Consider the following 23,585-nt stretch of genomic DNA (forward strand, 5'->3'; position numbering starts at 1 on the left):
CAGAAAAACTGAAATTTACATGAAAGCTTCCTTACATAATGCAGACTCATGTTTGTTAAAATCATGGTCCCCGGGGGTTGGATGGGGCCACAATAGGGGATCAAAGTTTTAAATACAAATATATAGGAAACATCTTTAAAAATCTTCTTCTCAAGAACCACTGAGCCAGAAAAGCTGAGATTTACATGAAAGCTTCCTGACATAATGCAGATTCATGTTTATTATAATCATGGCCCCTGGGGGTAGTATGGGGCCACAATAGGGGATCAAAGTTTTACATACAAATATATATGGGAAATCTTTAAAGATCTTCTTCTCAATAACCACTGAGCCAGAAAAACTGATATTTACCCGAAAGCTTCCTGATATAGAGCAGATTCAAGTTTGTTAAACTCATGACCCCTGGGGTTAAGATGAGGCCACAATAGGGGATCAAAGTTTTACATATCATTAAATAGACCTCTTTTTAAGAACCATTGGGCCAAAGGAGTTTACATTTGCTGACATAGTGCAGATTCAAGTTTAGTCAAATCGTGGCCCCCGGGAGTAGGTTGGGGCCACAAAAGGGATCAAAGTTTTATAAGCTGATATATATAGGGGAAATCTTTAGATATGAGCCAAGATGACTCTGGTGAGCGATGTTTTTTTGTTTTTTGTTTTTTACTATCATCATTATCTAAAATCAGAGAATATCGCTATGATAAAAATTACTATCTTGTGATACAAGTAGTAAATTAACAAAGCATTTTTATGCATCTCCCTGAGATGTTAAAAATGTACACAAGCAAAAGGTGTGTAACATGTAGCGGTCACCCAGCCAGGTGCTGATCACGCCCGCCGTTGCTTGTGTGATAGAGACACTCTACCACATCACTAGAAAAGCTAGTCCCCTCTTATACTGTCCACTACAGGTGTAAATGGGGTTATTCGTTAGAACGAAAGATCAACGAGTGGCGGGGGCTGGGACCAGACTAAAATGAAAGTAGATAAAGTGGAACTTTCCAGATCTGAAAATACCCAAAACAATGGATTCCTCCATAGGTGCTCCCCAGCTTAACTGTTAAAAACATAAATTTATAGTATAGTAGAGATATATATATATATATATTCTAACAATTAAGCTGGGGAGCGCCTATGGATTCCTCCAGTATAACACCCCAAATGTAAGTAACAAATGATGGTACACTTAATATGAATTTCATGAAATTTATTCTTAAGTCAAAGCTATAATTTCTATATCTCTAATCATTTTGTCAGTGAAACAGGTATACAGCATATGTGAGAGTCTGTGTTTGTGGGACTGTGTCATGCAGTGGGGACCTCACAACAGGTGGCAATGCGGAGAGATATGATGGACATTCAGGAGATGGTTCGGAATAAAGAAATAACAAGTAATATGAACACGGAAATGTGGAGTGGAAGTCACAGAGAAGGGTTCAGAATGAAGAGATCTGATAGGGATGTTATGTATTGGTTTAACAACCACCCAGTGATCTGGGACTTACCTCAGACCCAGTTCTACAATGTACACAGACAAGCCCTGATTCTCTTTGTCTCTTCTGAAAGTCCACCAGGATTTACTTTACTTCAATACGCAAGATCGTAAATACCGAGTTAGTGGAACCCTCTTGTAAAGAAGTCCGGAAAAGCGCGTCGATCTTGGGCATTTTTTGTTTATTCAAAACATGGCATCGGAAGACGATTTAACCTCCACGTGCTTTCCACAATTAAAAGCATTTTTAGATGAAAGGTGTGTAAAAGCGTCTGGATACAGGAAAAATGAACTTCTCAATTTAGCTCGCAAAGCTATATATTTTGACGCAAGCTCTTCTCAGCTTTGGGAATTTCCTGGCTGACAGCAGTGGGAAAAAATCCACCACATTTCCATTAAAATATATCAGTTGTGGATATTTCTGCGTATTATATTTCTTTCTTGAATCATTAACTACAGTCTACTGCAATGCAATGACAGTATGCCATTGCTAAAATCGGGTGAATCGATCACGACAAAAGTTGCAGAACTGGTATTATTTTACGAACATGCCCAAATTCTCGCAAACTCTGAGTCTCGCGAGACCTTGAAAGGGGAAAGTAAAATTTAAAACCAAGACAGAAAAAGTAGTCGCGATCTTGCGTATTACTGACACCAAGAGCAGAGAGCAGAATTATCTCAGCATTACCCCGGTAGTCACAATTAATGGTAGACTTTATATATCTAGTTCTAAATACAGAGCGATCACATGTTCTGAGATATTCCCCAACTCTACAGTACATGGTCCATGTGGCAGTGGAGTTATCGAAAGATCACTGTTTTGGTAGTGACTTTTGGCCTCCGTCTGCCTCCTCATGGATAAACAGATGTCACACATGGCCCCAACCACAGGTTGTTGGGGACATAATTAGAAGTGGATGTCACTGTAACGGCACTCTATTGCCGTTAATCTAGTATGAGTTCGAAAAGAACTTCTTTGCTTAACTAAAGTATAATTTTCCTCAATCACTGATTGAATATATATATTTATTTATTTGAATGTCCCTACCTTGGGTTGAAATCAAGAAGTAAATCAATAATAAATGGAAGACTTGAAGAAAGCTCGCTCCAATGATTACGCAATTGAGTCACGTAGTTTGCTCTTCATCAGCTGAAAAATGATGGGGACTACCCATAATGCCTCCGGAAAAATGTCGCCGTCACTGCGGTATACTTCATTGACAATCCCGTAATTAAAATAATTAGATTGTTTAGAAAGTACAATTAACGTTTTTAAATTCCAGACAAGCTTTCTCATAGCTTCAAACGTTTTGTTTTTGCTTGGTTTGAGAGAAGAAAAAACATTGCAGCTAATATGACGTCACAATTTGTAACTGTTTACACCAAGCGCGTTATATTTCCCGCGTTAAATGAAAAGGCGGATAAAAGTCGTGTTGCAAGATGTTAATGGGCTTCGCTCGTCTCAACAGTCACACCATACAACATATTAAATGGAAGACTTGAAGAAAGTAAATAGTATGTTTTCTTAACTAAATACACTAGTGCCAGGAACAGGTCGGCTCTATTCGGGCCACTATCCCCAGCACTAGCTATTTTCCCTGACTTACTGTCAGTGCTATGGTCGGTCACAATGGACTACCACTCCAGAAAACAATAAGGCGAGTAAACAACCAAAACAGCTTCAGCTCTATTCGGGCCACTAAATTGATTGTCTCTTACCTTTCCTTATTCTAAAACCTTTATTTAGCCTTACTTCTTTAAGCTCCCTCTCTCTCCGATCAGCTTGGAAGAAAAAATGATCCAGAATCACAGCACCCCGGGTTTATATACACACAGGCTGTTCTAATCATAAGGGGTGTCAGGTCATTCCATGTTATCATGACAAATGTAGTCATTAAAACTTTTGATTGACTAGAACAAAAACACTACATTACCCACGCCTCTGGGTACATTCGTCCCGAATGAAAACACATTTTTCTTGGTTTTTTTTAAATTTTCCATTAACCACAATAAACTAGGAAACAAAATTATCACTACCTGTGTCAACGCTTTCAAATGTTCCGAAACCTAAGAAAGATATTTACAAAATCATGAACTTTTCTGTCGTGACCTCTTTAATGTCAATTTCACCCTCTCGAAATTTTTTGATTGTTTTCTTTACATCCTCTGTTGCAAATTCTGTTTGCGAAAAAGCATTGCATTTCAAAGGTGCGTTATCACTGTCATTTTCAGTTTGTGTAGTTGTCGAGGCACTAGAATATACTGTATCAAGACTCAGGAAACGCTTTCCTGGTAGAATTGGATACGTCTTCTTCCTGAAAACGCGTCCTTCCAAAAGATTAACGGTTGTGTCTCGCACAGCATCGTCATCTCCATCATCTTTATACACAGAAGATTTATCCAGCTTGAGATCGTCGCCTGTATCCTGGAATAACCAATCTTCAATTTCTGAGCCCGAGTCACTGTCCACTTTGCTTGACACATCCTCCATTTTCTTTGCACTGGCAGGATGATCTGTGTCTGATTTCATTCCTAACGGAAAAGGATCTTTTAGCAATCCCTTGTGGGCCCTTCTCATGTGTCTCTTTACATTACATTCCTTTTGTGATGTAAAATCACAAAAGTCACAAGAATATTCCTGCATAGCACACTGTACTACATGGTTAGAGAACTCCACATCTCCATGACATAACTCTGAACACATCGGACATTTTCTTGCGCCCGTTCTACTTGTCACCTTTGTCTTTACCATAATTGCAATCTGAAACAATAAAAAAATGTTAACAAAACTAATAATTGTTTCGTAATCGTTTAACCAAACAGGGGGTTTTCTACTTCGAAATTGTCTCGTAGGCAAATCTGCCTCTGTATTTGTCCATTGACACTCATCATTTACAGTGCAATAATCATTAGATTTTGGCACCACATTTGTTTCACTTGTAGGTATTTGACTTGCAAGAACTTCATCATCGATTTTCTCAACATTATTCTCTGCATCAACCTCGCTCTTTTCCCCAACCAATCTGAGAGAGCGCTTTAGCCTTATCCTGTCAACGTGTATGACCCGATTTGACCCTCGGAAACCGCAATTAACCATATATGTAACATCGGACAATTTCTTGATGATTTTGAACGGGCCACGCCAATAACTTGTAAATTTTGGCGACTGTCCGGACTTTGTTCTTGGAAATAACACATACACTTCATCATTGACACAAAATTGGCCCCAGTTTAACTTTTTATCATGATAGTGTTTCTGGCGGACCATGGATTGATTTGTGTTTGCTCTTACAATCTTTTGTGCATTCTCAAGTCTCTCTTGCAGCTGCCAGACCCATTCGTTCTGTGTCATAGGCTTAATTGGGGGAGGTACTTCATACATAATATCTAAAGGTGTGCATACCTCTCTGCCTAACATAAGAGAATTCGGCGAAAAACCAGTTGTGGACCTGTATGCGATCATGACGTAAGGCAAGTACTCATCCCAATCTGAATGGTTGTCATTTACAAAATTGCTCAAAATCGTGGTGAGTGTACAATTAAATCGTTCCACCATACCATCAGATTGTGGATGGTATGGTGTTGTATGTGTCGTTTTAATGCCTAACAAAGAACACATTTCCGTAAACAGTTTACTCTCAAACTGTCTACCCTGGTCTGAATGGATGGTTGCCGGTACACCCAAGCGACATATAACCTCTTCCACAATAATTTTCGCAACCGTACGAGCTTCCATATTTGGCATTGCAAAACTTCCCGTTCATTTAGTGTAGTAGTCAGCTACCACCAAAATGTACATGTACTTATTACCACTTTTTGTCATTGGCAACTCGCCCAAAATGTCTGTTGCTATCCTTTCTATAGGGTAACCTGTATATACAATTTTCATTGGTGCACACTTGGTCACTGTATCACTCTTTATTTTGGAGCATAATTCGCAGCCTGCAATATACTGACGTACATCGCGTTGCAAACCTGGCCAGTAATACCTTGACCGTACTTTTGATAATGTTTTCTTGATGCCAAGATGTCCTGATGTTTTCTCATCATGATATTGTCGAAGCAAATTGCGACGTTCCGAGTAGGGGACTACATACTGGTAATCTACCTTATTTAATTCCAAATCTTCCCACTTTCGACACACAAGATTATCTTTGATACAAAGTCTGTCAAACTGAGGGACTAGAGACTTAAGAAAGTGGTTTTCAGAAGAAATTGTTTTAGAAGGAGGGCAGGAGCCAGCCTCTATCCATGAACCGTAGCTTTTGTAAGTCACCATCTGCTTGCTGTGCAGACAGCAATGATTCACCCTTAGAAATCTGACTACAGACAGGCAAGTATGTTTGTTTTTCCAAATCCAAATGATACCCACACTGTCTGCAAGGAAGTCTACTCATAGCGTCTGCATTTGCATGCAATCGACCTGGTCGATGTTCGATCCTAAAATTGTATGTAGAGAGTACATCGATCCATCGTGCAAACTGCCCCTCTGGATTTTTAAAACTCGTGAGCCAACGAAGAGAACTATGGTCAGTACGTACAAGAAACGGTTTACCATACAAATAATGCCTACAATAGTTAACGAAATGTGTCACTGCCAATAGCTCCTTTCTTGTTACACAATATCGTCGTTCAGACTTTGATAAGCATCGGTTTTGCTATGGATGCAAAATCTTTGACAAATTTTCTGTAATAACTACAGAGGCCAAGAAATGATCTTACTTCCGTTATGTTACCAGGTGCACCCCAACACTCTACTGCCTTTGTCTTATCCGGGCTTGTTGAAATACCTTCGGGTGACACAATATGACCCAAAAATTCAACTTGTCGAGCAAAAAGAACACATTTTTTGGGTTTCAATTTCAATCCAGCTGTCTCAAGACGATCAAAAACTTTGGAAAGATTGTCAACCATTTTCTCAAAGGTTTTTCCAAAGACAATGATGTCATCAAGATAAATCAGGCATGTCTCAAATTGCAAGCCTCTGAGTACCGTTTCCATTAAACGCTCAAAGGTAGCTGGAGTGTTGCAAAGCCCGAAAAGCATAACTGAGAATTCGTATAGTCCACGCCTCGTCGTAAAAGCTGTTTTCTGTCTGTCTTTTGGATCGACGGCTACTTGCCAATATCCAGAACACAAGTCCAATGTTGAAAACCATTTGGCACCTCTTAACTGATCTAGGGAATCATCTATTCTCGGCAGAGGATAGGCAACATGAAGAGTAATGTTGTTCAGTTTTCGATAATCTATACAAAATCTCGTCGAACCATCTTTCTTTTTGACTAATACAATATTTGATGCCCATGGGCTACACGAAGGTTCTATGACATTTCGCTGTAGCATGTCATCAATATGCAAGTCAACTTCTTTCTGCATGTGCACAGGAATGCGTCTGGGTGTCTGCTTTATTGGTCTACTGTTCCCCGTCTCAATTTTGTGTTGAATAATATCTGTCCTTCCTAAATCTCTGTCTGATTTTGAAAAGGATGATTGATAACGGAGAAGTAACTTCCCAACAACCTCCTTTTGTTCAGGGGAAATATGTGCAATGCACCTCTCAAACAAATCTTGCAAATGGTCTGGCAATTCTGCAATGCCAACTCTCTGGTTACCATTATGTGTGTTATCTTCGTTCAAGTTGTAAACATCATCTATAGGGCTTATATTGGCAATAAACGTACCTTCACCCAAACTTGTAGCCTCATTGTGTAAATTCATCAATCGTATCGGAACTTTATTTTCGGGGTTTCTGGCAACAAGAGTACGTGCAACTAGTGCCCTTTCAGAGCCCTGAAACTGCTCACATGACTATTATACCAGCCTTGGGAATATGTACATTTTCCTTATTGTTTATGACTTGTACGTTGCCATATGCTATTATTTCACTCATTGGTGGTATGGATACGTTCTCACACAGAGTGATTCTGAAGCAACCTATCTTTCCCTTGTAATTGCAAGTAATTGATTTTTCCACTTTTGCCATTGTCAAAATGCCCTCTGACAAGTCTAGGCTACAAACGTTCGTCCTCAAGAAATCTAATCCAAGAATTCCCTCAACACTTAAATCAGCAATAACAACTTTCTGTGTGAATCGTATCCCTTGTAGAGAAAATTCAAAAAGTTGTGTCCCATGTACGTTCAATGGTGTACCATCAGCAATCAAAATTTCTGACCTTAACTGCTCCAAAGGCTTATCGGGCATTTGTCTATTGCAGATTTTGACACCAAGGTAACCGTTGCTCCCGTGTCAATCAAGAATTTTAATACCTTGCCTTCTACTGTTATTTCGACGAACATTCCTGACTCGCCTGTCTTGTGAAGAATTTCAGACGTCCCACAACTCAAATGTGCAACATTACCATCCTTCGAATTCTTAGATTTGTTGTCATCTGTTACTACAGATTTTCTCCCAAACTGTGACTCTTTCGGATTATCTTTGGTGCCAAAAAATGTCTGCACTTATTTTTAAAATGACCCAGCTTTCCACAAAAAATAACATTTAGGCCGTTTGCTTTGAAACTTATCCCCTTGCTTAGAACTGCAGTTTGATGGCAATCTCTGGCTCTGGCTGTCCTTAATTGCTTTCACTTCTTTTTGAAGCGATGCTAAAGTCTGTTATTTCCCTCAAAACTTTGTGAGTTTTGAATCCTTTTGCATTTACTGCATCATTTTCCATAGCTCTTACAAATCCTTGACTTTCCTGCATTTTCCTGTCAGCGTTCTGCCTGTAACTCAACGGCATGACGTACAGCAGCATTCAAATCCGCCGGACGTGCCTTTTTAATTCGCAGTCTCATGTCGGGATCTCTGATCGCATCTATGAATTGTTCCTTCGCCAGAATTTCCTTTAGATCAACAATGGCTGTTGGATATGCTAAATTCGTGAGTCTTCTAATATCCTGGCCTAGCTCAGGCAAAGTCTCTACTGCTCTTTGCTTCCTTTCCCGGAGTTGAGCTCTGTATAACTCAGTCTGGTTTGTCGGCGCAAAGCGCTGTTTCAGAGCAGTACACAGTACTTTATAGTCACGTTGGTCAGCTCCTGGCAGATTCCCCAACACACCCCGTGTATTTCCTCTGAGCGATACTGCTAAATACATGCCTTTTTAGACATACTTCCATCAAACGTCGCAGGTTTAATGAAATGATGCTTTTGGTTCACCATGCGAGATTGCGAAGTTTTATGTACAGTACTGGCGTGTGACGAATACTTATTGCTGTCCGCAGAAACTTGATCTGTTGATTGTACTTGTGCACCTATTTGCGGCTAAAACAGATTGCTAGTACCCTGATTGCTAGGTCTACTATGGCATGCCATACTGTTTCTCGAATCAGAATGGTCCGTTTTATCACCCTGGCCTGCCAAATGATTTGTCGAGCTCCTTTGGCGAACCAAGTGACTACACAGTGCACTTGGGCTTACCATTTGGTTGATCATTGTATTATGGCGGGGTGTAGGTTGTGCCAAACCTGACTGACCTGCGTGTCGTACTATCATGGGAGTTGAGTGTCTTGCAGAATCTAATTCTAGTTCTAACCTTTGTATTTCTTCCTCAAGGAATGATATTTCACGCGTAATTATATCTTCAACATTTGACCCCATGGTTAACAATTTGATAAACAAAATTCAAACAAAAAAGCGTACACTGCTGCCACTAAATAATGTAACGGCACTCTATTGCCGTCAATCTAGTATGAGTTCGAAAAGAACTTCTTTGCTTAACTAAAGTATAATTTTCCTCAATCACTGATTTGATATATATCTATTTATTTGAATGTCCCTACCTTGGGTTGAAATCAAGAAGTAAATCAATAATAAATGGAAGACTTGAAGAAAGTAAATAGTGTGTTTTCTTAACTAAATAGACTAGTACCAGGAACAGGTCGGCTCTATTCGGGCCACTATCCCCAACACTAGCTATTTTCCCTGACTTACTGTCAGTGCTATGGTCGGTCACAATGGACTACCACTCCAGAAAACAATAAGGCGAGTAAACAACCAAAAACAGCTTCAGCTCTATTCGGGCCACTGAATTGATTGTCTCTTACCTTTCCTTATTCTAAACCCTTTATTTAGCCTTACTTCTTTAAGCTCCCTCTCTCTCCGATCAGCTTGGAAGAAAAAATGATCCAGAATCACAGCACCCCGGGTTTATATACACACAGGCTGTTCTAATTATAAGGGGTGTCAGGTCATTCCATGTTATCATGACAAATGTAGTCATTAAAACGTTTGATTGACTAGAACAAAAACACTACATCACTTTGTAGAAATGGGACACAAATTCGGAAATCATGAAAGCAATGAATGGAGAATTTCATTTTCTCTTGCAGAACAAAAACTTGTGTACTCAATGAACCACTGTCAATTCGTAACTTATGGTTTGCTGAAATTGTAACTGAAGTCATTAACAATGGATTAGGTGATGATGAGAAATTACTGTGTTCCTATCACATGAAGACAGCAGTTTTCTGGACGATTCAACGAAACATAATACCTAACTGGTGTCCACAGAATCTCCTGAAATGTTTCTGGTACTGCTTTAAACTCATCCTTAAATTGGGTGTATGAGGGAGTCTGTCCAAACTTTTTCATTCCAGAAAACAACATGTTGCTCAGTAATATCCACGGTGAAACACAAAATAAATTATTTGTTAGACTGTATGGTATTTTTGAAAAAGGTTTAGCATCCCTGCTACACAGTCCCTCCCTCAGGTCCTATATTGTAAGTCCTTTATAACCGCAGACTCAGTATGTCTACTGATGAACATACTCTGGTATCTGAGATCGAGTTTGATGAAGAAATGTTTAGCAAGATATATGAAAAGAATTCACTGCTCTCATCAGACCTCTACCTCATTATGAAGCACCTAAACACAGTAGAACAGTTGATAGTCTCACCCCTGACACAGTATCAAGTTTTCATGTTACAGGTACTTGCAGCCTCCCTCCTACACAGAGTTGCTTTTACATTACAAAACATGTACAGCAACACCACTGAAAACAAGCTGATGTATATTGCTGACAGAATGTCCTGTCATATGTTGAAATTTTGGTGGGTTTCTGACAGGTTGTACATTGCAATGTATTATTACAAGACACTCAGATACACAGAAGCTTTGTCTGTGGTAGAGATGACAAAGGTCAACTTAGCACAGCCATATGTGATGTATGACGTGACAGTAGACACAGAGAGGTATACTGAGGCTGTAGGAGGACAGTCCTGGTCTACAAAGTTAAGACATGCTTTAGCATGGGATATCAGATTATACAACAGAATCATTTATATCAATGAATTAATGACAGAGCAGAGTGTTTCTCTACAGAACCATTTCCCTGTAATGTTTATCCCACCCCTAGTTGTGTTACACATGCTGGAGTTCTTGTGTTACAGACATATTGACACAATGAGAGCACAAACAGCTCTTAATGATCTACAGGTGTTAGTTCACCATGATCAGGGGCTGTGTGTACCACAACTACTAAGAGACATATCATGGCAGATCCTGGGTATCTATCAACAGATCTCGGGGGAACCTCCAGGCTGCTCGATACTCCTACCAACAATCACTCGGACAATATCCATGGAATAAAATACGAAGTGCTACACAAATGAGAATACCAGAACTTGGACAATTACTTTAACTACTGAAAGACTGTCAATCATCAGTAAATCAGTCAAATGTGTTAATTAAGGAGATTTCTGATGTTAATGTTGCTTGATATGGAATACATCTGTTAGATTTATGAAAAGTTTTTATCTATGCCCAGTCAGTTCATCAGTACACATGGAAACTAAATACACTGGATTTTTTAATCAGAATACATTTGGTAGTACAGATGTACTGTTAAAAACTCATTTGTTAACATGGCCACATTTTTTGTGAATTGAAGACTCCAAAATGGAGAAAGTTTGACATAGATATAAAATCAATTCATCAAACCTTGTCAATTTAATTTTTTCGTGTATTAGCTGACCTAAAAGTTCACATTTACCATATAGTATCTCACCATGCTTATCTTCCTATAATGTGTCGTGGAGCACATGGACCCAAAAATCAAACATAAAATTTCATACAAACAAGAGGCGCAAAGGCCTTATCGATCACCTGAGTATTTGTTTAAAATATCATTAGCCCAAGGGCTATGAAATCTGAAAAAAAATTCTGTTCTCCATATATCTAAGCCAAATTCTAATATTCAGGGGATGCTTACTCCTGCTAGGCACCTGATCCCACCTCTGGTGTGTCCAGGGGTCCGTGTTTGCCCAACTATCTATTTTGTATTACTTGTAGGAGTTATGAGAATGATCACTGTTCGTTATCTTCACCTTGCATTCAGTAACAGTAAAAAATAAAATGTTTTCTTAAAGTAATTCCACCCTCCTGTGATGTCATCATATTTTGCAAAATCAATCATTTATTTAGATTTATGCATGATAGGAACATTAATTTTGTTGGAGTCTTTTCCGATAGTTATTGTTAAATATCTTGTTAAAAATAAACTATTTCAAAGGTCTAAGTTATAGATGAATAATCAATGATACGTTTCAAAATATTGAATCCAAGGACAATAACTCTGTTTCTATTGATTTCTTTATCAAGTCTATTATGCGATAGATTTCCTATATTTTTTACAGACATTTTGTATATTTTTGTGAAGATACAGTTTCATGAAATTGTTATGAATGCTACTATATCGTCATAACCAGTTTGTATGAAATTTTGATAACGCTGTTTAAGGCAATTTTCTGACGGTGATATACGATTCTGTATATGTACGTCTCGTATCTTAAAAAGTGTGATGACCTTTGTATTTCATTTGATAATTTGTTAGTTTTAACTCCAATGAATGGAAATAAATACATTTTTCAAACTTGTATCAGATAAAACTGCGAGTATGGAGTTACCTTAAAACTTAAATGCCCCCGAAAGTGCCCATACTGATGAAATATGTAACTTTAACAAGATATGAATAATTTAGACCCATGCACCCCAGAGTCAGAATCCTAGAGTTGCCAAATTCACAATTTTGGTAATCCTTTTCTGCTTATTCTCAATATGCATTTAGCTTTAAATTCATACCATATTAGCAAACTTAAAGAAGTCATAAATACAACAACAATATATCAAAGTTTCATTTGATTAGATTGTAAACTTTTCGAGTTATCATCCGCAAACCAATTGTTGACGCCCAACCGCCCGCCCGCATCACCAAACCAATAGCAGAGTTCAACTTCGTTGCAACTCGGCTAATAATCACTATAATTTGGCCCCACCCTAGAACTTTCAGCCTTGAAATCGTGAAATTCACAATTTTGGTAAATATAAATTATCTAGTTTTAATTTAGTGTCAATAGCATTAAAAGAAGATGCTTTCTAAATGTTTTACACAAACACTATAAATCAAATTTTGACACACCCTGAAGTCAGAACATCTACCTTGGGGATAATGAAATTTACAATTTTGGTAGAGGCCTTCCTACTCTACCTCACCATACATTTAGTTTTTCTTACAGATATATGCTTTTGTAGAGAAGATTTTTGAAAATTAGTCAATGATTGACAATTTTTGCCCTGCTCCTCAGGCTCTAAGGACGTGAAAGTCCTAAAATTTACAATACATATCCCCCTTGTCACAAAGATGCTTTATACCAAATTTGAAACAAATTGGAATGGTAGTTATCAAGAAATTAAAAATATTCTGTTGTAAACAGTAACACGTTGATGGTAATAAACAATACGATACAATTTAAACCGTGTTAATTGGTTATTGAGGAAGGAGTGATACTTTATCAAGCTATATTAGTTATACACTTTATGCAATTTAACTTGATGGGATTAGAAATGAATCCAGCTAATTTCTTATTTAACTGTGGAATCATCGTTGTTCGTGGGGGATTGATGTTAGAGGATTTCGTGGGTCACTCTTACCCATGAATTTACTGTGTCCTCGAAAATTTCATAAATAAATTTTTAAAATAAGAGATTTAATCATCAAACACATAGTTCCGATAAGTTACATCAGTAATCGCGTTATTTTTCTTTCGATCAAGCTGTTAAATGTAAAAACAATGGAATTGTTATTATCGCTTACCCACAAAATTATGTCCTCACCAACCAGGAAAATTTTGCTTACCCACGAACATTCGCCCCCACGAATTTAAATGATTTCACAATATTCATTTTCGAAATATACATGGTCACATGATGCCACAAGCTGAATTTAGAAAGTAAACAATTATATGGTGATGCAAAAACGTACGTAAGCTGTTAGTGTGATACACTCAGACGTAAAAGACAGTCCAACAGGATAAGGAGTACATCCTGCTCGTGTCGGAAGTTTCTCAGTTTACTTTCGGAAGGTCGGTGGTCTCTTCCCAGGTAGTTGTATCTGGGTTATCTCTTCCACCAATAAAAACTGGGCGCCACCAGATAACTGAAAAATTGTTAAGTGTGGCGGAAAACATCAAAATAACAACATTCTTCTTGTGCACTTGTGTGAATCCACCATAAACTTTACTCCTTCATAAATATGCATTAGACAATCACCATATTGAATAGACTCGTATTCTGTTAATACCAATATATACGTGTAATTTGTTGAAATTGTCACACATAATTATTTTTGGTTTATCATACCAACAATTTGGTCTGGTTTTGAACATTATAAAAGTACAGTTTAAAACAGCACATATACCTTTAATATAAATAATTGATTATTTACAGAAAATATAAACTTTTTGTCAGTATCAAATACTTTACCAATTTTTTTTATCATACCCAAGAAGAAAACTCCAAAAGATATACATAACGATTGATATACATAATTTTATGTATTTTAATCATGCACAAAGATTAATTAAAATTTTTGTAAAAACCTATGAAGACACAAGGGTGCAGCTACCCAATAACAAAAATACTGATCTAAAATACCAAAACAAGAATTCTTTCACCACAAACCATCTATGTGATCATTTAAAAAAGATTAAGTCACAGAAAATGAAAACCTCAATGTATATAAATTTGGTGGGTTTTTTGTCTATGGTAAATTGGCAATTGCTGCCAATATCGTCCATGTCTAAATGCCAACTTTGTAATGCTAATAAAATGAATGTTAAAGGCGTGCATGTGTGGCAGGAATGGCTTTTGTCATACACTGTTAATATATATATGTGTGTCTATGTGTGTGATTTGCTGTTGTCTCCACAACAGATTTAATGAACACTTTTGATTGGTATTGTCTCCACAACAGATTTAATGAACACTTTTGATATATATAATATATATATATATATGTGTGTGTGTGTTTGTGTGTGTGTGTGCAATTTGCTGTTGTCTCTGCAACAGATTTAATGAACACTTTGGATTGGTATTATCTCCACAGTATTGGCCAGTAAAACTCGTGCATACGAACACTTCAATAAACAATATGTGTTCACTAACCATGAAAAAGTCCGTACATCTGAGTCGGGTACTATCCGATATTGTTCAAAAACATCAGCTTAATTTATAGATTTGTTTAGATTTTATAAATATAAACAATGAATATAGAAAAATTATACTAAATTTTATAATGCAGTTTCTTTTTTCCACTAGTATAAAATTATATAAATTTGGTGGTTTTATTTTGTCTATGGTAAATTGGTAATTGCTGCCAATATCGTCTATGTCTACATGCCATCTTGGTAATGCTAATAAATTCAATCGGAAAGGCGTGTGTGTTGTAGGAATGGTTTTTGTCATATAAAATATATAAATATATATCTGTGTGTGTGTGATTTGCTGTTGTCTCTGCAACAGATTTAATGAACACTTTGGATTCGTATTGTCTCCACAACAGATTTAATGAACACTTTGGAATGGTATTGCTGCTGTAATTAAATTAATTTAATCCTGTGACATACTTAGATTATCAAGTTTTCTACGCATAGGAGAAGCAAAACTTTGTTCTGTGTCCATTTTCTGTTTTTTCGGAGTAACCACCCCAATAGGGGGCTCTACAACCGTTCTTTTAGATGCACTCGGTGACCGTGGAGACAACAGACTTGGGGAAGATCGATCATCATCAGAATCGTCAGACAACTCATCGTCTTCTGTCACAGACCTGTGAGAATTACGGTTCTTGTGATCTGTAGTGACTCTGTTTTTGGACATTCTCTTGTTTGAACTCGAAGCAGCTGAAGACAGCAGATTAGGGGAATATCGTTCAATTTCAGATTCTCCATCCGAGGCATTACCATTATCACAAGCTCTTTTGAGATCAAAACTTCTCTCTGCCACATTGCACAATCTGGTCAATTCACCCTCATCTTCATGACAATTGTTCAAACAATCTGCCAATTTATCTGTGTTAAGAGGGAGATTTTCAGATTTCATTTTGTGGGTTCCAATTGTTCTTGGAGAAAATTCTGGTAATCTGTCCTGCCTAATTCTTCGTGACAATCCATTCGTTTCCACTGCAGTTCTGACCTTCTCTTCCTCTTTCATCTCAGCATCCTCCACGTCATCATCTGGACTCTGCGTTGCATCCGATTCACATCCATCATTCTTTAAGTTTGTATTCTCTCCATTCTCTTTTCTTTCATCACTTTTACCTCCATTTAGAGGTCCACAGTTTTCCAGTAAAGACTCATTCCTAGCCTGTTCCTCTGAGAGAAACAGCAGACTCTCATCTACTTCTGACCACTGGCTGTTATTGGAGATTTCATTCACTGTTGGCGACTCCATCCTTTGCACAGGACTGACGTTGTTGAAATTACTTACAGTTTGTCGTAGAAATGGTGAAGATGTAGCCTGCTGACCTAAATGCCTGGGACTCTGAAAGTTAAGTTTGTGAGCCAAAGGAAATGCAGACTTTAAGGAGGAGTTCAGAGGTCCAGAGTGATGTAAACTGGAGGCTGGACCCAATGAAGAAGTAGGCTGATGCCGTGAAGGTCCTGCCTTGGAGCCCTGATGGTCCGGTTTGTAGGGCGATAATTTTATTCTGGTAAATGGTTCATCTCCTGGTTTGTCCATACAGAAGCTGTTTGTCTCAGTGTAGGGTAGATCTTCCGTGTCTTCAGTTGATGCCAATGACCGATTCAATTTCTCTCGATTCTGAAAAGTATGGAATTTCTACTGTTATTCTATGTTTTGAACTGCTTATAAACATCAACAAGAGGCTAAAAGGCCACAGTGATCACCTAAATAACATTGCATCTGCATAGCATTTCTATGATAAAAGATTTTTATCATCCATCCCTATAATCTCGTTGAAGACTTTGAACCCGCTGCTGTGGTTCCATCTCAAAATCAGAAGATGAATTCAATACCTTTGTACTGCATGACTGTGTGCTTCAAATAATATGTGACTTTTAAAAAAGATATGACAAACTTACAGGTAGGATTGTGTTGGTATGATATGATAAACTTACAGGTAGAGTTGTGGGGGTATGATATGATCAACTTACAGGTAGAATTATGTTTGTATGACAAACTTACAGGTAGAATTGCATTGGTATGATAGACTTACAAGTAGAATTCTGTTAATATGATATGACAAACTTACAGGTAGAATTGTGTTGGTATGGTAGACTTACAGGTAGAATTGTGCTGGTATGATAGACTTACAGGTAGAATTGTGTTGGTATGATAGACTTACAGGTAGAATTGTGTTGGTATGGTAGACTTACAGGTAGAATTGTGTTGGTATGATAGACTTACAGGTAGAATTGTGTTGGTATGATAGACTTACAGGTAGAATTGTGATGGTATGGTAGACTTACAGGTAGAATTGTGTTGGTATGGTAGACTTACAGGTAGAATTGTGTTGGTATGATAGACTTACAGGTAGAATTGTGTTGAGCTGATATTGGAGACTGGTCCATCTGATGTTTGGTCTTGCAGTGATGGCTTTGTTTAACACAATGTCTGGCCCTATGATATACACCTCCTTTTTACCACGTGTGACTGCCGTATAAACATGCTGCCAATTCTGCCAGGACACGCTGGCTCCAAGATAGTACACCACAGCATTAGTCTCCGAACCCTGAATCATGTCCTCAGTCATTAATTTCACAGTTCAAACAATGGCAAATTCATCTAACCATTCTAATACAAAGGTGTATTTTAAATGAAATACTGACATGTTCCAGATGTGTAGTATAGTAAGCTATCGTTTTCTTAAAATTTTGAGTATGATGTTGAAGATAACACAGTGTGATCAACCTCATAAATAAAATGAAAAAAAAATAATACAAAATTGAAAAAAGGGCAAACATGGATTCCTGGATACACCAGATGTGGGATCAGGTACCTAGGAGAAGTGAGCATTGCCTGTTGACTTGACACACACCCTGTGGTCCTCTTTCTTGATCAGGTAAACATAGTAATGTATGTACCGTATTTTGCCGAATATAATACGCAGTGGTGTTTAATACGCACCCCCCACTTTGAGCCTAAAAGTTGGTGAAAAAACGCACTTCGGGTGTATAATACGCAGCAAAAATTTTGACCAAGCGGTAATCTTTATTTCATACTTGGTGTTAATTTTCACTTCATATTTATGCAGAAATAATGAATTCTAAACAACGCACAATAATTTGCAAACTTTTTGAGATGAGGTCTACATCGCGGTAATCTTCAATGAGAATCTTCAGGGAAATATCAACCCCGACAAGCCTGTTCATTTCAGCAAAGCACGAGATTTTGTAGCATTAAAGTCTTAACTGACTCGATATTTCCTTTGTTGAAACTTAAAATCAATCAAATAGCCGATGTTATAAAAATAAAATTAAACAATTAAACTATCGCTTATTTTACTGTAATCAACACACCATGGTAGGTACAAAGATGCAAATTATCAACTCCTCGTTAACTACGATGACTATTAAAATGTGTGAAAAAAAATTTTGTTAGGTATTTCTTTACCCGGAGGGGGTATCTAACAAAAGCAGTGTACACAACAATGGCTTCGTAAAACACACGCTTTTACGCAAGAATAGTTATTTCAAAGATTCAAATAAGTATTTCATTAAAAATTAGGCCTATTCATAAAACTTACAGTAAACAAACTTAGCAAGTGACAAAATTATTTTCCAACAATTTTAGCACGTGTCAAGGCATTATTGTGTACACATGCTTTCAATAATGGCGGCATGCGATGTAATGAATAGTCAGATCCAATGCAATTTGATTGGCTGTTTGTTTCATGATAATTGAATTATTTAGATATTGTAAGTATATATATCACATTTTCTGCAATTTTACGTTTCTGTAGTAATTTTCTTGAGGTCGAATTTTCTACTTAATAAATAGGTGAACGTGAAAAGGCGTACAGTATCCGAAGCCTTGATCTTTGAGTGAAATATTACACTACTTAATCGCCGAGTTTCATCTGGAAAAAAAGGTCAAAAACCTATTGTGGTATATAATACGCACCCCTTTCTGGCACAAAAATATTCTCTAAAAAAAGTGCGTATTATATTCGGCAAAATACGGTAAGTCACAAAGAAAGGTTGTATTTGCAAATAAGATCATTATAACAACCATAGAATTTGAATTGACTCTTGAAACTCTTGTAATGGCAACTTATTGTCAGTAGCTTATTTCAGTTTGAAAATTTATCATATGCAGAACATGCTCTTGCCATCAGAGACATAAACACTATATGTAGGTGATAATGAAATTTTGCTAAATATAAACATGGGAAGTTGAAGATGGAGAGGCTGAAGTAATCCAATCTGTTTTAAAGCCGAGTTGTTAGGTTGCCATTGACATTTATGTTCAGTAAAACATCCTCATATGAAACAGATGTGGAAGACTGTGGTGTCTATTTCAAATTCATTGGAGTATATCAAATTGACATGTGAAGGCCACAACAAGAGATTTCTTCTCCTCATATAGCTAAAGTAGAGAAAATTTAATACTTAGATTTTCTTACAGCAAAAGCTTTCATGCTATGATACCAGTGGCAGGTTTTTGAGGTGAATGTGTGTGTTGAAGGGGTTGAAACTTCTCCTTTAGTCAAATTTACTTTCTACCTGTTTTTAGCATCTGTAAGGTTTTTTTTTAGTTCACCACAGTTTATTTGTTTACATATGTGTACATCATCTTTTCGTACTACTCACTTGGAATGTGTGAATTGTCCTCGCCCATGCATGTCTAATTTTACAAGTTCTTTTCAGGTCTTTATACTCGCACCAAAATTCCCTTGCATCATCTGGGTCTTCATTCGAAAGATACAAATATCTTGTCATGGTGCACTTCACACTTTTGGAATCAATAATTGTCTTGTCCTACAAGTTTGAGATAAACATGTACAATAAACCATGCATCTATAAACATCGTAAAAGAGAGCATCTTGTCCAAATGGTACAGTTGTACAATTAATTGTACTCACAATCAATTCTACATGACATGTGTCATTCCTTGAAATAAATGTTTTTTATGAAAAGATTTAGCAGATTTGTCCCAGTCTGTAGATTTTTTTGAATGGTAATCACTATTAGATAGACAAACTTTTGATATACACACATATTACAATTCATGATTCATTGGGTTCTTGGACATTGATAGTAACCAGATTATAATGAGAAACTGTTCACTAGAAGTTTTGTTTACTGCTAGTTTAAACAAGATGTGTTTGTGAAACACTGATGCCCCCGGATTACAACAAAGTGGATCTGTAAGATTTCTAAAGGTCACCAGGTCAAATATTTTGGTGTCCATGGAAAAGTATTGCAAGAAGGAATACACATACCAAATATGAAAGGTCTACCTCTCAAAGTGTAAAAGTTATGACCATGGTTAAAGTTTTTTGAAAATTTCCAAAAACTAGGTCAATTGTAAATGTCAAGGTAATAAGGTCAACAAATCTGGTATTGTTGGAAAGGTCTTCTCACAGGAATTCATATGCTAAATAGAAAATTCGAAAATAAGCCATATCTTTCAAATCGTAAGAGGCACTGCTTTCTCAGTGCCTCTTACGATTTGAAAGATATGGCTTATATTCGAATTTTCTATAAGTAGGTCAAAGGTCAACATAAAGGTCACCAGGTCAAAGATTTTGGTGTCAATGGAAAGGTCCTGCCACAAGGAATACACATGTCAGATATGAAAGTTGTAAAAGATAGGCAAGGTTAAAGTATTTTTGTAGATTTCCAAAAACTGTGTCAATGGTCAAGGTCACAAGGTCAACAAATATGGTATCGTTGGAAAGGTATTCTCGCAAAAAATGCGCATGCTAAATAAAAAAGCAGTACCTCTTATAATTTGAAAGATATGGCTTATATTCGATTTTTCTAAAAGTAGGTCAAAGGTCAATAGAAGTCACTTTGAAACATCAATACCCTTCATCCATGGATGATTTGTACACAGTTTGATTAAAATTGGCCCAGTTTTTTCTGGAGAAGATGAAAATATGAAAAGTTTACGGATGGAAGACCAACGACAGCGACAAGGCAATCAGAAAAGCTCGCTTGAGCTTTCAGCTCAGGTGAGCTAAAAAAAACCCAACTAATAACAAGATGTGTTTGAGAAACACAAATGCCCTCGATAATGGCCAATTCCAAAGATGGCCATTGTCACAAAGACAAATATCTTTGTACCAGTAAAAAGATCTTGTCACAAGAAATGCTCATGTGTAATATGAAAGCTATAATATTTACCATTTAGAAGTTATGACCAATGTTAAATTTTGTAAAAGTAGGTAAAACTACAAGGTCAATGTCACAAGGTCAACAATTTTGGTACCCACAGAAAGGTCTTGTCACAAGGAATATTCATGTGAAATATCAAAGCTCTAGCACTTATTGTTCAAAATTATTAGCAAGGTTTAAATTTTTCAAAAATTAGGTCAAACTCCATGGTGAAGGTCACAGGATCAAAAATGGTGGTACCCACAGAGAGGTGTTGTCACAAGGAATACTCATGTGATATATCAAACCTCTAGCACTTACTGTTCAAAAGTTATTAGTAAGGTTAGTTTCAAAAAGTAGGTCAACCTTCAAGGTCACAGGGTAAAAAATGGTGGTACCCACGGAGAGGTCTTGTCACAAGGAATACTCATGTGATATATCAAAGCTCTATCACTTACTGTTCAAAAGTTATTAGCAAGGTTAAAGTTTCAGACAGAATGACAGACAGGACAAACACAATATCCACACACCCCCCATCTTCAATCTCAGGGGCATAAAAACTCACCTCTTTGATGAAAAACACCTCGCCATTACACAATCGATTTTTTTTTGGAGATTTCATTTTCCCTTTCTTTTCCTGAGTTTCTCTCACTGTGTCATCAGCTTGAACCTCATTTTCAAGTTCCACCCCTGAACTTTCTAGATCTTTAGTATCATCCATTTCTTCAGCAACCTTTGGTTTCATTTCACCCTCTTCCTCAGAGTACATGTAAATAGGAACTTGGCCATTTTTGGTCATACAGATTTTGTCGTCCACTCTAAACACCAGTTTATTTTTGTCATCTTTCTGGGGGTGGTTGTTATAGAATTTTAAGCAGACTTCATTAACAATAATTGCATCTTTCCTAAAATGAAATGAATTTGCAGTTGATTAACAATATCAAATTTTGGAGAGTCATATACATAAATTTGGTACATTAAAACCAAAAGTAAGCATTTTTAAACTTATGGTTAGCAATTCACATCCAAACTGATCAGCACTACAGGTGGCTTTGAAAATCGATGTACCATTCTGCATAAAATTAATTCATACACTGGATGTGGTTGACAGTTTGTACATACTGGATGAGGTTGACAGTTTGTACATATTGGATGTGGTTGACAATTTGTACATACTGGATGTGGTTGACAGTTTGTACATACTGGATGTGGTTGACAATTTGTACATATTGGACGTGGTTGACAATTTGTACATACTGGATGTGGTTGCCAGTCTGTATATACTAGATGTGGCTGACAGTTTGTACATACTGGATGAGGTTGACAGTTTGTACATATTGGATGTGGTTGACAGTTTGTACATACTGGATGTGTTTGACAGTCTGTATATACTAGATGTGGTTGACAGTTTGTACATACTGGATGAGGTTGACAGTTTGTACATATTGGATGAGGTTGACAGTTTGTACATATTGGATGTAGTTGACAGTTTGTACATACTGGATGTGTTTGACAGTCTGTATATACTAGATGTGGTTGACAGTTTGTACATACTGGATGTGGTTGACAGTTTGTACATACTGGATGAGGTTGACAGTTTGTACATACTGGATGTGGTTGACAGTTTGTACATACTAGATGTGGTTGACAGTTTGCAAACACCCAAGAATGTCTACCGTGTCAGTTTAGTTCCAACAAATCTGATCTCAAAAATCGTTTAATGGCAGAATTTAGTTCAATTGTACACACTTTGTGAACGTTGACAAATAAAATTTTTTTTCAAATCAGTTTACTTTAATGTAAAAAGATTTAAAGAATATCCTACAAACGGGTGCGTTCCAAGGAACCTGAGGTTGGATGAACAGACATTCAGAACAATGGTGTAAATCACATGACCCTAACAAGAGTAATAACACGCTTCAAATCTTACACTTAACAAAGTTACAGACAGAACGATGAATACAATCTCCCAAGTCTTAAGCGATACAAAAATAGTGAAATAATGATTTAAAAAGAAATGGTATGTTAGACCCCTCTTACTCTGGGTAAACTGTACATCATTGTAAAACAGTAAAAACAAGAGGTACTGTGAGCAATGCTCACTAAGAATACCCCCTGCTTACCCCAATATCCCAAAGGGTGTTGGTAATAGGTATAAACTACCTCTTTTCTGAGTGTAAAAAACAAATGGCATGACAAACCGAACCATATTGCTACTTCGATGTCCAGTGCGTGTGACCTTTGACCTTTTGACCCCAAAATCGATAGGGAACATCTTCATCCCATGGGTAGTCCATATGTATGATATGGTGACTGTAGGTGGAAAGGATAACGCTTTAGAGCCCGGAAACCATATTGCTACTTCGATGTCCAGTGCGCTTGACCTTTGACCTTTTGACCCCAAAATCGATAGGGAACATCTTCATCCCCTGGGTAGTCCATATGTATGATATGGTGACTGTAGGTGGAAAGGATAA

At 37.2% G+C, this 23,585-nt stretch overlaps 2 protein-coding genes and 1 pseudogene across 4 annotated transcripts in view; 2 read left to right on the top strand and 1 right to left on the bottom strand.

Annotated features, from left to right (window-relative positions):
• The first annotated feature begins 622 nt into the window (after nt 1–622).
• Nucleotides 623–10,230, top strand: LOC130053619 (uncharacterized; annotated as a pseudogene).
• Nucleotides 10,231–10,280: 50 nt separating this feature from the next.
• LOC125677704 (uncharacterized) lies at nt 10,281–11,659 on the top strand. Its single transcript, XM_056158553.1, has one exon. It carries the CDS (start codon nt 10,295–10,297, stop codon nt 11,081–11,083), a length of 789 nt encoding a protein of 262 aa, XP_056014528.1. The 5' UTR covers nt 10,281–10,294; the 3' UTR covers nt 11,084–11,659.
• A 3,106-nt stretch (nt 11,660–14,765) lies between these two features.
• Nucleotides 14,766–23,585, bottom strand: part of LOC125676327 (DNA helicase B-like) — a 25,956-nt gene continuing 17,136 nt past the window's right edge. For all 3 annotated transcript variants that reach the window (XM_056158556.1, XM_056158554.1, XM_056158555.1), the window contains 4 exons: nt 21,674–22,013; nt 19,600–19,767; nt 17,319–17,519; nt 14,766–16,588 (listed from right to left, as the gene is read on the bottom strand). In XM_056158556.1, the coding sequence (XP_056014531.1) occupies nt 15,380–16,588; nt 17,319–17,519; nt 19,600–19,767; nt 21,674–22,013 (1,918 nt within the window). In that variant the 3' untranslated portion in view covers nt 14,766–15,379. The remainder of the gene's footprint in view (nt 16,589–17,318; nt 17,520–19,599; nt 19,768–21,673; nt 22,014–23,585) is intronic.

The sequence above is a fragment of the Ostrea edulis genome, chromosome 3 (assembly GCF_947568905.1).
Source record: "Ostrea edulis chromosome 3, xbOstEdul1.1, whole genome shotgun sequence".
NCBI lineage: Eukaryota > Metazoa > Mollusca > Bivalvia > Ostreida > Ostreidae > Ostrea > Ostrea edulis.

Bases quoted from the DNA above. Each gene is read 5' to 3' on its own strand.
- LOC125677704 (XM_056158553.1), top strand. From the start codon at position 10,295: ATGTTTAGCAAGATATATGAAAAGAATTCACTGCTCTCATCAGACCTC.